Here is a 16,268-nt window from a genome sequence, read left to right on the forward strand (position 1 = left end):
CGCTGCGTCATCAAAGAGCGACACGTCAAAATAGGTGCGATCCCAAAGAATCCATTATATATACCATATATCTTGGGTGTTACAAAAAAATTGTCATAATATTTTGGGAATAGATTCCTCATATCAAAATAAGAAAAAAAAAAGTCCATATGGACCTATACACAAAAGTGGATAGTTTCGTAGTTATAGGGTGCCGAAAACGTGAAAAAAATGAACTTTAATAGTCCATACTTCCACTACTATAGGACCGATTGTAGTTAGGTCAAGACATCATTGAAGAACTAGTATGTGAACTGTCCAAATATCCATCTTTCAGAACCTCTGTACTTGCGCAATCATATTTAGAGAGGGTGTTTGGGAGTACTTGACCACTCTCCACCTACTTCTCTAAAAATTGGTGTGCAAGTACTGGAGTGTTCTCAAGCATAGATATTTGGATAGTTCACATATCAGTTCCTCAGTGATGACTTGACACGACTACGATAGGTGCCATTGTAGTGGAGCTATGAACTTTTAAAGTTCACTTGTTTCACGTTTCCGGGACCTAATAACTCCGAGACTATCCACTTTTGAGCACAGGTCCATATAAACTTTTTTTCTTATTTTGATATAAGGAATCTGTTTCCAAAATATGACGACACATTTGTAACACCCTGTATGTAAGGTTTTCGAGTGAGGAATGGAGGTGAGGGAAAATACAAAAAATAAAACTTCATTTTTCACATTGTTTATACGTACTATAACAAACCAAACTCCTTCACGTGGTGAGCTCCTCCGTGGCTAAGCGGTTAGCATACGCGCCTTTGACGCGGGAGACCCGGGTTCGATTCCAAGCGGGAGCTCATGTGGTTCGGATTCCACGTTAATCAGTAGGTCCACGTCTCATATAGCCTCGCTGCTGAAAGGGACGCTAAACTGAAATACATTCATTCATACATTCCTTCACGTGGTGTGCGTGGGTTTTCTCGGGGTTCTCCCGTTTCCTCCCACTTTCTTCATTCCACCATTTCATTCATTACTCATTATCACCGTCTCCTTTAGCCTAACCGGCATAACCGTGGGACGTAAAACTCAAAATTTCATTTCATTTTTCCTTCCCGTGGTGTGTGTGACACTACTACTTACTTTAAAGATAATTTCAATGTAATAATCTTATTTTATAGGATTTTGATGGATTTTTCACTTGCTTATTCTGACAGCTCTAGATCCCCAGAATTCCTTTCTGAGTGGAAGATTTGCGTTTTTCTTTTCCTTCTTAAATAGAGGAAAAACTAAGTACATAGGCCTATTTACTTTAATGGAATGAATACAGTTACTTGAAAGAGTAAACGTCAATAGTAGTAACCATGTGAACTGTTATTTGGCAATACTGGCTCGTCCGAATTTAAAGAAGATTATGAGATCCTTTAAGTGTAATCTAAATGGAAACTCAAACAAATTAAATTAAATTAAATTTCCATATGAATTGTGTTGAGGTCAATGATCTAGTCAACTACGGACGATGTAAAAATTTCACATGTTCGTAGTTCATTGCAACAAAGAAAAGTACACTAACCATTCCCACTTCATGATAATAAAGTAATTCTTCTGTCATTACAACTGTACAAATGTTGACTCGGTAAGTTTATATGTTTACTCGTTAAAGGCACTCGGGAATATTCATATCATTCTAAATATAATGAAAACCTATCTTGGAGGGGGAGGAAGGCTATTGGTAGAGTGCCTTACGAATAGTGTTCTTGGTTTGGTCCAGGGCTTATGAGTGTGACGAAAAACATCGAACTTATCTAAGTCTTCTACCAGTTCTTTCATCATCACTCAATTTTATCGTTAATTTTTTAGTCTACAGAACAGAAACGATGGATATTAAACTTAGGATTTCATTTCATTTAATTTCTTGATATCGGAAGAAATATTAAATCTAATAAAGGATAGGGTCCACCGTACTGAAAACATCTTCATAGTAGTATCTAATAACAATTTGTTTGTACTATTTATGGCAACTCCTGTTTCTTTAATAATTCTTTTATGTTGAATTGGGAATAGGACTATTTTATCCCATTTTTGGACTAGCCATTTATGTGTATCTATGTAGATCTTTTCATTCGTTTTGTTTTGAGTAAACTTCCGTATTGATCATTCTCTTCCGTATTGATCATTCTCCCATCATTCTCTTGATACTACAAAAAATTGATCGACTTTTCATTTATACATACTGTATTTACCTGTTTTTATTAAAATTCAGGTTACAAGGCTAACTTGACAACTTTGTAAATACTTTTCCGGGTAGTTGGAATAAAAATAGAATCCTGCAAAAAGAATGTAGAAGTTGGAAGCATGTTAAAAAGAATTTTAAGTGTCAGTTATGTATGGAATATTAAAGCAAATCAGAACAAAATAATTTTTGACGATTTCCATATTACATGTGACAAGTTTATTCGTGAATAAAATTGTCTGCTATAAATGGTTTTTCATTTTCCGTATTTAAGGGTATCTTCTTGCCAAACTACAAACTACAGGGTGAGCCAATAAAATCTTCCACATTTTAAGAGCTAATAAAAGAAAAAAGTATTGCAGATAGAAGCTTGTTAATTTAAAGTATAAAAAGGCATTGAAAACAAATTATTTATTTCAGAAGGAAATACGTTGATCAAATAATTCAATGTTTAATTAAATTCAAATATTTCATTACAGAGAAATAAGTTATCAATCTTCTTTTTTTTTCATTAGAAAGATATGAAAGAAGTAATTTATAATTTTGCGTGCATTAATTGAATTTATGTATTTAAAATTATATATAAATAACGACATGTAAACAGTGTTAAATGCCATGGTAACCCTATTTCATTTTCTTCTGAGGTAGTGCGAATATGTTCTGAATTCTAACAATATTGGAGCTGCATTTTTTTTTTTTGTGTGTGTGTGTGTGTTTTTGTATAAACCAAACTGTCCTATATTTTTTCAATGTCCTGCTGAGAGACCTGACTACATTATTGTTCTGCATAAATTCTTTCGCAAGGGGAAACTTATTTTCGATTTGTTCTCGTAGAATGCTTTCACTTGGTAAAGAATGCTTTGGAGTCATGCCACGTATGTGATTTGGGTCGGTCCGTGACATTTGGGCGCAAAACCTTTTATCCAAATAGGTTTACTTACCTACATATGTTATAATGTATTTCTTAACTAGAGCCCAAATATTTAAGAACTGGAAATTTCGAAAAATTTCCGCAAATAATTTTGCAAAAACTAAAAATAACATCCTGAACACAGCGAAACTTCTGCATATCATGCACAACTTGTCTCTACCAGTTGAAAAGAAATGGGAAGAAACCGTAGAAAAATATTGACTGTCTGGTCTCCGTACTATGCGGCTTAGTCTTAAAAGAATATTTCCTTTTAATAAAATAAGACATATATAATAGACATGTAATTTGTGTTTAAAAAAAAGGTACTTTTTCGTTAATGTTTAGTTATTTTAAAGATGTGACTCTATATTCATACTGCACTGTGTACTTGATTTTTTGAGTCAGACATTATTATAAAGTTATCTTAAAATGTGTACGTACTGTACATATTTTCATTTTCTATAATAAATTATACTAATATAATAAGTAGTAAGAGGTCTGAAAGAAACGAATAAGAGCTGTTTTTGGAATAAAAATGGTATTTTTAATGATATGGGTGATTCAGGAAGTATTTATTGAATGCTTTTTTGTTATTTGATCTGCCCATTAGGCCGGATAGTTGATACTCTGTTGTATTAATAAAAAGTTATTTCAGATTTCATTAAAATAGGCTCTAGCTATACATTGAAATAGGATGAATAGGCCAAATAAAATTTACTGTAGGCAGTCTGTGACACCCCCAAAACAAATTTTTGTCCTTTATAATATATAGGGTATCTACCGGACAGGACAGGAATTACCGTTAGTTTAATTTGCGCACGTTAAAATTTGATGTGTAGACTACAGTAGACTCACGATTATCCGAGGTAACTGGGACCGAGCCTACCTCGGATACGCAGAAACTCGGATAATACAGAGATCAGCTATTAGATACAGTAGTTAATAGTATGTACTGTAAATGGCAAAACATTTTTACATAGGATTGTTATTACAGAATACTAAAAAAAAGAATAGCCTATTATTTACATACATACAGTGTGATACATTTTTTAAAGTCAATGATTGTTTTCTGGGACACCTTTTGGCCTCTTTTTCATGCTGTGATGCTATAGCGATACACGATGACAGATAACAGCCCCAAGAATTGGGATACAGCGGTTGGTTCAGGAACAGCCAGTATGCGCGCCACCTCTTACAACGGTCATCTATATATATATATATATATATATATATATATATATATATATATAGACCATCTTGAGTATACTGTAATTGAGACGTGTAGAATTGAATAACAGCAAGTTCGAAAAAAAAAATATATATACGGTTTACCAAACATTGTTAGGGTCATCAAGTCTAGGAAGCTCAGGTGGGCAGGTCATGTAGCCAAGATGGAAGAAAGTAGGAATGCTTTCAAAGTCTTAACTGGAAGACCAATCGGAAAACAACCATTAGGAAGACATAGGCGCAGATGGGAGGACAATATGAAGATGGATCTGGCAGAAATAGGAATACGAAATAGAAACAGGAACCAGTTGGCTAAGGATGGAAGTCAATGGAGAGCTTTTGTGAACGCGGCATATGACCTCCGGGTTCCATAGACCATAGTTAGTTAGTTAACAACCTAAAAGTTGTCAGGGGCCGAAAACTTTTTAATGACTATACAAGTATATTATTATATAAAACTTCAACATAACTGTTTTAAAGTGAGTTTTAACTTTATATTTAAATCCTCATTAATGTATTGTATTAGACAATATCTGGCAACGAAACACATATACTTGGACTCTCCCTAAAGTTATACAGAAATCTGGGCGAATATTTCAGAATCGCATGGTATTAAAAAATAGTTAATTTCTAAAAAGTGTTAATTTGCTTGTTAACTATTTCTAGTTGTTTGACATAACCTTCGTTTTGTTTTATTGATTAGATACTGGCAACGCTGCTACGAAGTCATTTCATTTCGGAAACTAGTTGGAGCTCATTCTGTTTGTGGTTTTCGCACCTGTTCATGTTCAAGAGTTCTTTTTGAATAAGCTTAGTACTTTTATTTTTGTCACCTGCTGTGCAGTAATTGTGTCATTCATTGATTTGACTTGCTTTCTTGTTTTTAATTTTACATCCTTTGATTTGTTTTCAACATCGCATTGACATTGATGATTCATCTTTTATAATCGAGTACATGTAGTCTGAAAGAGAAAAGAGAAAGTGTGATGGGTATTATTTTTGTTCTTGTTTGTTTACCATGTGGTAATTTTTATGATCATCCCTGCCATGTCACTAGTGTTGATAATACGAAATTAGACATTAAAGCAACCTGTGTGCATTCGGGTTTCGGATGATTTGTAAAAGTTCTGATGGCTAGTTGGACGTATCTGAGCCATTGCATCTCTAGTTACTACCAATCATTACTAGTGTTATTCACCACTATTTCCATATGTGAATACCAGGGGCGGATCCAGGACTGACTTCTGGGAGGGGGGGGCGGTGGGTTGTCATACTGCTACTTTTAAGAGCTCCAAACTTTGGGATGGGTTTTATTTATATATATAAAATAAGAAAGTTTCCTCTTCTGGGGGGGGGGCGATCGCCCCCCCCCCTGGATCCGCCCCTGGTGAATACTGCAAATCGTGTATTTCAATCAGCTTTTGTTTATTAATAACTATTAATTCATATCATATACTTCATGACAATTCATGACATCAACCTACATAATCACATTATTACCTTTACTTTTTCATCTCAGTTATCACATGTTCACAACTGTCGTATCATAATGCCGTACAAACTTCGAATCCTTTCATTTAACTGTCACATAGCTCGGAATCCAACAGGTAATTAAATTCCTTTCATCCTACATATTTCTAATTACATGCACTAGATAATCACTATCTGTCAATTTTGATCCGCAACTTAGTATCCCAACATATATAATGTGTTAGAGTAATTTATTGAAATTATCCTTCATTGTAATAGCAGGCTTATATGCAGATATGGGCAGGAAGAAGCCATCGGGATGGCCCCCTAAACTTTCCCTACATTCTATAAATTAATGTCGAATGTTAACCTAAAAGATTAAATTTGTATACCTAGGCCAGTGGTTCTCAACCAATGTGTCGCAACACCCTGGTGTGTCACGCAGTCCTCTAAGATGTGTCGCGAAATTTTAGAATTTAAAAATCATGAAGAATTTAATAATAGTTAGTTAAAATCGAGACAAACTGTACCACTCAACACCTCGAGCGTGGAGCGTTAGCAATTAATGCTCAATGCTTTATATTGTCATTATAAAAAAAACTATTGGTTTCACTGTTATAATAGATATTATTATTATTATTATTTTTAATAAAAATATCAAACAAGTGTGTCGCGATGTCCTGGACGTTCAGTAAAATGTATCGTTAGTCAAAGAAGGTTGAGAACCACACATAGACTGTGTATTGCCTCATCTTGAAGTTTGATCTTGAGTAGTCGTTAAATAAATATTTTGCATTCGTTTCTGGACAACCAATAGTATTTAGATAAGACAAGTAAAATTATTCAGAGAAAGAAAACCTTGTAAGCCATTAAAAGATTACTATATAAAATCATTATAAACCATATCAGTAGGAGAAAGTTGGATATTCATATAGACTAAACCTATTTTGCGGTTCGTTTTAAAAGATAGCACTATGCAAAAGTCAGTTTGTGAACGTCCTATATAAACCATGAATGAAATATTTCCCTAGCTTTAACTCTTATCAACCGTAATGTTTGAGCGATTAGAGAGAGAATAGATTTATCCCACGTTGTGAGAAATGGCGTACCTAATTGGACACGCAACTACGTTAGACTAGCGAAAAGTGGAGCCAGCAATCCAATCGATAACCAACCATCCTCCACCTTCCTCTTCCTCTTCCTTCCTCTCACACAGCTGAAAATCGAGGACAAAAATCCTCTTCTCATCTTGCCTCATATTTTGCCTTGCATCAAACCAAATTCTCAACGCTCGCATACACATTTTCATCGGCTGACTTTATTTTTGATACTCACTTTGGCAGCATTGTGGTAACAGCTGTTCGGTAGTCTCTAGTCTCAAATGCATTTGCGTATATGTTTGTTTCATTCTTTCTATAAATATTAGAGATGCAGTGCTAGTAGCGCATAAAAGATGATTTGAGCTCTAATCCATTTTGTTCTTTCACGGTACATTTTTGTATATTTTGCATACTAGATATTCCTGGAGGTGAATGGTTTTTGCATAGTGATATGAATGTACGGATATCTCATTTCGGATAATATTCTTCCGCACCAACGTTTCTGAAACTGTGGTCCCCAGGATATGCCTTTTGCTCCTCGATAACTGAACATGAATCTAAAAATAAGACTAAATAAACAAAATAAAAATTAATTAATAAAATTAAAGTGAATTTTATCGCACACTACAGTGAGAATCTCAGAGTTTGGAAATTACGTATTCAGTTGTAGAGTAGTTCGTAAAACGTTCTGGCTAATAAAAGTAGCCCCCACATGAAAAATTTGAAAAATGCTCCTAACAGAGGGTAGTTACAGATACCTGAATGATGTAATAATTGTAAATTGTAAATTATGAGAAAGAATACTGGACTCGAGTGGTTAGTGCTCTCTCTTTAGTTCACAGAATCCCTATTTTCATTCCCGGTGAAAATTTATTCTCCACTACACGCGGAGCTAAAACTCGCAACAGAAAAACAGCACTATCATATAAACGAATAAATAATATATAAATATATTTGATCTTCATTTTGATATCTGCAAAGCAGTTCTATGCACTCCGAAAGAGAATTGTGATAGGACCCGTCAAAGTACTCAATATTACCACTGTGATTAGATAATAAAACGATAATTTTCTACTCTTAAGTTCTATCCAAGGTCACTCAATGGTAACACCGTTTTCATTGATTTGCTTCAATTTTGTTTAGGTCTACATCTCATCAATAATTTTATCATTTAGTTGTGTTATCACCCGTCTCTCTCATCATAACATTAATGTCCATCCTCAACATACGTAGCGCGCAACGTGTGGCCGCTCATTGTTCTGTTGGAGAATGAACTCATCTAAGAACTGTGCATTTGGAACATAATAAGTTTCATCATCTCTGCTATAACGATAGTTGATCAACGTCTCATTAATGCGTATTAGACTTATTCGGAATCGGAATATAAAAACATCCTCATCATAACGGCCGGTGTCGAACCGATGTGGCGATGTTAAATGTCTGCCTCTCTGCCTGTAGCCGCAGTACCACGAGACACGGATGCAACAAACATGGTAGTGCATATTGAAACGGAATCTTTTGCAGAAGATGTCTTACCATTCGGGCCACTGTGCACGATGTTTCTGACATCTTGCAGTCCGCAGTGGTTTATGATGTGCTGTCAGCGCTGCAGCAACGGTCGCCGTCAAGAATGTACCGGACATTGTAAACGACGTCGAAATGTACGTACGGACACTGGTCACTGGTCAACATTATCAAATTCTTGCATCATGAGTGTTCTAGATGTGGCTGAACGATCCGCAGTAGCTATGCATACAATATGTTTGTTTTCTAAGACGGTGGTATGATGTGATCGACGATAGTGCGTTCCATCTTTTGTGGCCTATAAATTCTCATCATTATGACTGCATTCCGTCCAACACAGGCAAACAATTCCAGTGCGTAACTGTGGCTCTGTTCTTCCTTCGATTACTGTTTCTAGGGGTTGCTGCCAATGCATGTAACGAACAAGGAGGCTCCGCCGCTAATCATGCTACGCATGCTTTTACCCCAAATTGAGCAGTACAATACAAATGTCTCACTTAAAATTCATTTTTGTGGTAAAGGATTATTTTTAAAAGATCAAAAATAATATTTTCAGGCAAAAGTCTTTCGGTAGGAGAAGGAGTCGTCAGCATAAATATATTGTAGTATGGAACTATAAGTTCGTTCCCATGGCTGGCGTTTGGCATAAATATGTGTTCTTTCAGTGGAGTCTCACTATTTCAACCATTTTTATTCACCATTTCTCATTTCCCAATATTTTACAGTACATAAGTACTAATTTTACAATTTATCTATATATATCGTTTTTGCATTTACATAATACTACTAATTTTGGTAATCAGTTTGCAAGATGCTCTTTATGGTTAAGCAGTTCATCATCAAATCGTACTACATCGTAATTGATACGATGGCATATTTCTGAACAATGTAATATATCTCGATTACTGTAACTATTTCACTAAATAGTGTTTGTAGGCATTAGATAAAATTGCCCTGAAAAATTCTAAGGATTCTTCAAATTTTATGTTGAAAAATAGATTAAGTGAAATCAAGAAGGAAATTGTATGAATTATGGGACTCAAGATCAGTTCCTCGGTTTTTTTTTTTTTTTTTTTTGACATCACAAATTTCATTAGAGGTGTATTTGTTCTATAAATCTTTTTGCATTTGTTTCTCGTGTGTATTAACCACAACTTTACATTAAATAATAATAATAAAAATAATAATCTTTAGGAAGCAAGGCAGCTGGTATAAAAAGTAATGTTTGCATATTGAAAGGGTAATAACAACTGAAAAAAAAATCTGAAGATGATTATGTATTCCTTTTGACTTAAACACTTTTCTCCTTTTTATGTAGGTTCGTCTTGTTCAAACGCCATTACGACAAATACATCAAACTCTCGCAGAAATACGAAGAAGCTCGAAACATCGCCTACTACTTGGAGGAGAAGTACCATGAAATAAAGGTAAGATGGAACATTTTTATATAAAGGAGGCAGAAAGCATATAACTTGACATTTATGGTTCGCTGAGAAATATCGCTGCACCTGCTCAGCAAGACCAATTTCCTGTGGAGTTGTTAAAACATGGATACCGTTAATCGTAAAGCGTATATGTTACAGACGGAAGAAATATATTCTGTAGTTAATAGGGATATATATATATATATATATATATATATATATATATATATATATATATATATATATATATATATATATATATATATATATATATATATATATATATATTGAATTCTCTTTTAAAGATTCATTGTACTTTTTTTAAAAAATAACGATGATTAAATTGAGATAGTAACAACCGAAGTAGCAATATTTATATTTATTTATTTATTTATTTATAATAGGTTTCAGATATAGCACTCGGCTATTTTACACTGAAACATCGCTTTCTTTGCGGGAGACCTGGTTCGACTCCCGGCGCAGAAAAGGGACTTAAATTCCAAATAAGTAATTATTTTTGAGACTTAATACTTTGATGTTTTGATTTACTACGAACTCCAAAGTCTCCAAGATTATGTTCTGCGACTTTTCTCTAGTCTTATTCTCACATTTAACTTTATTTTTTGTAGCATGTCAGATCAACAGTATTTACATCTGATCGAACAATGTGTATGCAGGATATTATAGAGTAATAACATTACCATCTTCGGAGCGATAGACAGGGGTTCGATTTTAATGGAAACTTACGGGATTCGGATCCTACGTCAATGTATATATATAAATGTAACATATCTTCGTTACTGAAAAGGAACACTCGCCGGAATATTTTCAAGTCAATACCAGGACCACTTATCAATACAGTACTTACTAATTAAGAAACAGTCTTGTAAAACATTGTTCCAAAATCGTAATTAAGTAAATAAATTGATCAAAATAATGTTGAAGTCAAAGTTTGGGAGTATGGCGTGACGTAAAACTGAAAGATCTAATTTCATTTCTTCTGCTATATAATCGTGTATCTCCAAATTCACAAAGTAAAATTGTCAAAGAATAAATGGTTTTTCTAAACTTTAGTTCATTCTTTTTAATTCTTTTAGTTAGTAATGTACCTACGAATATAACTTCAATAGTTTAAAACTTACTCCATGGCATTTCAACCAATGCAGAGTTGGGCTACTCGGTATAGAAAATGCTGTGCCCTACCGGAAATAACAGTTGAGACACAGAACACTTCAAGGTATATCAGTTTTGGCTAATTTAAAGCGCACTGGCCAGATAGTGTCGCTTGAAAGTTTCTTTCCTGCCTGCAACATGATTAATAATCTGACGAATAAAAATAATAGGTTCACCAAACAGGCATGTTATCTTTTACTCGCTTATATTACATTTTTCCAGTCCTAAAATGGTAGGACAGTTTTTTTTTTTTTTTTTTTAGGAAAATGGGGAAAAGGCCCCTTTTTTTGAAGGGGAAGGGGACAGACAACCACTCCAACTTGTACCATTGTTGTTATTTCATTGTTGCACTGTATCATACATACGAAAATTTTGGGTTTTTGTAGGTGAAAAAGAATCTGTTTAAGTGGTTTACTGTTAGCAGTTTACTTCAAGATTCGTGGTTTTGGGATTTATAGTGGTCTGTGATTCCCGAGCAAATATTTTCATTCTTTGTGCTTCTGTCAAATTGAAGAAATGTCTTGTTTGAGACCATGATTTATTGTAGTGCATTGAAACTCCTTTTATTAAGAAAGAAACGAGAAAGAAATAACAATGATATCCCAGAACAATGGCATATCATTCGCATTTTTTGTGACTTGGTATCATGAGTTGCTAGTTTTGATATTATTAAAAGGGAAGCATCGAAAACCATAAAATTGTTTTGTCACCCAGGTGGCTGTATGTACGTGTACGGTGTCTTAACTACTATTGTATGTTCTGTGACATTTCTCCTAATATATTAATATCTTGTTCAAAACATCCTCCCATCCTCGTTTATAACATGTAGAAAATTGGTGTGAGAAAAGAAGAAAAAACAGTTTCAATTCTAATAATATAAGGAGAAATATTTAAGTCACGCAAGAGTATAAAACAAAAAGTATTTTTGTTTCCTTTTCTGTGTGGAGTATATTCCGACGTATTTTGATTGCTTTTATATTGCTTGTCTCATTGTTATTTAATTGTATCCTTGTAGTTGAAGCCACTTAAATTGGTTCACCGTTATTGTAAAATTGGTTTATTTAAGCTTCGTGCTAGTATTGTACTTGACGGGTGTTCCTGTACTGATGTTATATAGTACCTTGCTTCAGTAGTTTTTGATTTAGTAATTCCCATTTCAGTTCATAAACGTGCGATGTGATATTTGGAAATTGAGGCCATGATGGTGTGGTACTTTTTTCTTTTCTTTTTCGGAAAGCGACCATTGCAACGGTACCTAATGTCGAGAACAATGACCTTGGAAGAAGCAGTCAATGTGCGGTCAGCACGTCTGATTTTTACCTTGCTGCCAATCACACAGTAGCTTGGTTAATTGGTTACCGGTAGCGGCTTTTTCCGTTACACCTAATTTCCTTTTGTTATTTGATGGTCTCTGTTGAAAAAAAAAAAAAAGTAGTAAACCATTTCGATTAGTAAACCATACAGATGCTAATTGACGCGTCACTTAATTTTATTTCATTTTTTTAAAGCATTGTGTTACTCCTTACATTCTGAACACGACTTGTGATGAAGCTTATTTGCCTTTCTTAGCTATAGTGGCATTTATGTCTATCCATTGGGTTTGAACAGATCGGTCATGCGTATCTTAATGTGTAAAAAAACTATATCTGTAATATGTTCGCGGGATAATTAGTTCTCCAAAATCAAGTTGAAAGCAATGGACCACAAATATTTGGGAGTTCCATAAATTCCTTTGAATATAACAGTACTAAAAGATAATTATTATAAAATGTCTGAATCACTGAACGAGAGACGAATCCAAATTTGACAAAGCCACTGTTCCATTATAATTTCTGCAGAGGTGCAGATTTAAAGGGAGAGTTTCATTACAACTTTTTCTACAAGGGCTTGTGGCCTTTCTCCTGGTTAACAGTGTCCAATACCTGCGCCATCTTTGTTTTTTTAGCCCTTTAATTTAGATAGAGAATTATTTTTTCTGTTTTCTTCGAATGAATTGGAATTGTAGTGATTTGACTTCACTGACTTCTTCTTCAAATCTAAAATCCCTTACTTAATGAAAATTAAATTTTGTAAAATATGATTTTAATACCAATAATCAAATTTAAGTAGTATTCAATTTATATATAATGGAAAAATCAGTTTGAAAATGCAAGGTATATTTAACCAGACTTTAAAATTTTACTTCATTTAAAAGAAAATAACAAAGTTATTCCCCATATAAATCAGTTAGTTTGAAAATAAATATGGCGTAAGTACTCAACACAAACTCAAGTCGATTGTCTTCCGTTTTTGGTACGGGAGAGTCGGGGTTTTTCCCGGTGGGAGTTTATGATTGATACCAGGAAGATTAAAGATTTTCCAGTTCTTTCTGTGATCAAGTAAATTATCCATAAGCAATGAAAGCAAATTTTAACAGATCAAAGAAAGAAAAAAAAAAAAAAAAGAGGCTCTCAATTTGACCTGTATGTGTGTGTGTATGTAGCTAGGTAGGTATGTTCGCGATTATGTTGGTCGTATTTCGATGCGGTCTTCACTGATCGAGTACGCTATTCCCAAGAAAGGTTCTTACATATCGTCGCATGAGAACCAGACGAACAACTCTAAAAATGCGGTTTTCGTTTTCATGTTTGGACATAATTTTGAAAGCCCCACTTGGTGTAAATGGAACGTAACGCCATCTTTTCTCCTTGTCAATCATCTGTTGTAATATAGCTCAATTACCATCTTATTAAAAACACATCTTTTTGAGAAAATAATATTTTTGTCCTCTCACCTGTAAACCTATGAAAATGGAATTACGTTCCTCTGGTTCTCATGCGACAATATAAAATATATATTTGAAAGAAATAATTGATTATACCAAATGAAATACATATGGTATAGTCGTAAAAATCGTCCTTTCTTAGATATTTATATTTCCTGTCCAAGACTGTACTTTAATTGCTAGTTAAACGGTATTTATTATGTCCGTTGATTTAGATTGGATTAGATTGCATTTGAATTGAGCTTCCTTTCAGCATCGAGGCTATATGAGACATGAACTTACAGCTTAACGTGGAATCCAAACCACGTAAACACCTATCGGGAATCTAACCCGGGTCTCCTGTGCCAAAGACGCGTACGCTATTCACATAGTCACGAGGGAGCTTCCAATAATTTAGAAATTCAGTTGTTTGTAACTTCGGAACACAAAACCTGCACAGCGCAATATTTCACATGCTAATAAACAGGTCGAGAACTACCACCATGCCAATTTCGATCTCGATCAGATGAGTTTGGTGTATGGATTTTTAATTTTGTAATACATAATGCAAAAATTTACTGTCCATAGCTCGGAACCCAAAAAGCTTGAACGACACAAGACGCTTATATAACAGACGGTCTACCATCACGGCAAATTTGACCGCCCGTAACTCAGAACCGTAAGCCTGCATAGCATAATGTTTCACACGCTTATATTAATAACTCAGTTTCAACCACCGTCCCAAGTCTGATCCAATCCGGGGAGTTTGGTGTATCTCGTTTTGCTTTCGAAAATATGACGCAAAATTCGACCGCCCATAATTCTGGAACCGTAAATCTGGACATCGTAATAATCCATATACTTATATAGCAGTTCAAGATCTACCATCATGGCAGATTTGATCCCGATCAGATCATTTATATGGGTTTTGTTTCTGAAAATGTGACGCAAAATTTGACTTCCCGTAACTCAGGAACCATAATCCTGCACAACATAATATTTCACACGCTTTTAAAGTAGGTGGAGAGCTCCCTCATGGCTAAGCGGTTAGCGTATATGCCTTTGGCGTGGGAGACCCAGATTCGATTCCGGGCGGGAGCTCATGTGGTTCGGATACCACATTAAGCTGGAGGTCCACGTCTTATATACTCGCTATTGAAAGGGACGTTAAACTTAAAATCAAATCAAATATAGTAGGTAAAGTTCTACTGCCAGATCGTGCCAAGTTTGATCCCGATCGGATGAATTCGATTTTTTTTTTTTTTTTTTTGAAAATATTACGAAAAATTTGACTATTCTTAAACTTGGGAAACGTAAGCCGGCAATACATAATATTTCACGCACTTTTATGGTAGGTGAAGTTTTGCCACCACGAGAAGTTTGTTCTCGATCAACGGTGTACGGATTTTTGTTTTCGAAAATATGATTCAAAATTCGATCACCCATAGCTCGGGAACCATAAGCCTCCAAAACATTATATTTCATTGATATAATTATCTATCAATAGCAGTCAAGGTCTATCATCATGACAAATTTGATCGTAATCGGATTATTTACGTATACATGGGTTTTTGGTATTGAAAATATGACAGAATTTGACCGCGTATAACTGGGGAACCATGAGTCGTACATAACTCGAATAATTTATACCGTTACATATTATGATATATATAATATACAGTGTAGCATTTTTTTTTGGGGGGGGGGGCTTTTCCATGTTCCTCTTCAAATCACCCACACTTTATATGATAATAAAACAAAACGAGAAATGGACAGTGTATTGACATATCCTAGCAACCTTGTAAAACAAGCATTCCAAATCAGTATATCGAGTGGGCCAAATAATCATCAGTATATAATAATGCGAGCCGTAAGAAAAAAAACACCTTAATAATATATTAAGAAACTGCGTAAGTACATAAAACATTACCTAATGCTGTAGCTCTTTTAAAAATAGAAGGAAAATGAAGAAATTCGACTAATACTGTAGATGGATACCGGTACCTATTGTTCCTTTTCCACCGTCGGGCATCTTTTTCTTGCAATACTTTCGATGTCTGGAGACATGCTTGTCGCACTAGGAACAGAGGTTATATGAATATCTTGTTAACGTGAATCTCGTTGGAGACTTAATCCTTTCCAGAAGTGAGAAAAGTTGTTCATACTGATACGTACTACGAACATGGAAATTGCGTACGATGCACAATTAAAGGTTTCTTTGAACCGCGCAGGCAAGCATTGGCGTAACTAGGATATTTTCCTAGGGAGGCATGGCCCCTTAGTTCTGAAAATTGGAAGAATCTTTTAGAAGACCTTGTTATAGTGCTTATATATATATATATATATATATATATATATATATATATATATATATATATATATATATATATATATATATATAAAATTCTGAGTGCCCCTTTCCCCGCACTCATTATAAGATCTTCAAGTTATTTAGTTCTCCTAACACGAGACTCACATGACT

General features: G+C 34.5%; 1 protein-coding gene across 2 annotated transcripts in view; it reads left to right on the forward strand.

Annotated features, from left to right (window-relative positions):
- Nucleotides 1-16,268, forward strand: part of LOC145690506 (uncharacterized) — a 508,201-nt gene that overhangs the window by 22,284 nt on the left and 469,649 nt on the right. For both annotated transcript variants that reach the window (XM_081765455.1, XM_081765454.1), the window contains exon 3: nucleotides 9,765-9,873. In XM_081765455.1, the coding sequence (XP_081621581.1) occupies nucleotides 9,765-9,873 (109 nt within the window). The remainder of the gene's footprint in view (nucleotides 1-9,764; nucleotides 9,874-16,268) is intronic.

Source organism: Thermobia domestica, chromosome 7 (assembly GCF_964235325.1).
Source record: "Thermobia domestica chromosome 7, izTheDome1.hap1.1, whole genome shotgun sequence".
Classification (NCBI taxonomy): Eukaryota; Metazoa; Arthropoda; class Insecta; order Zygentoma; family Lepismatidae; genus Thermobia; species Thermobia domestica.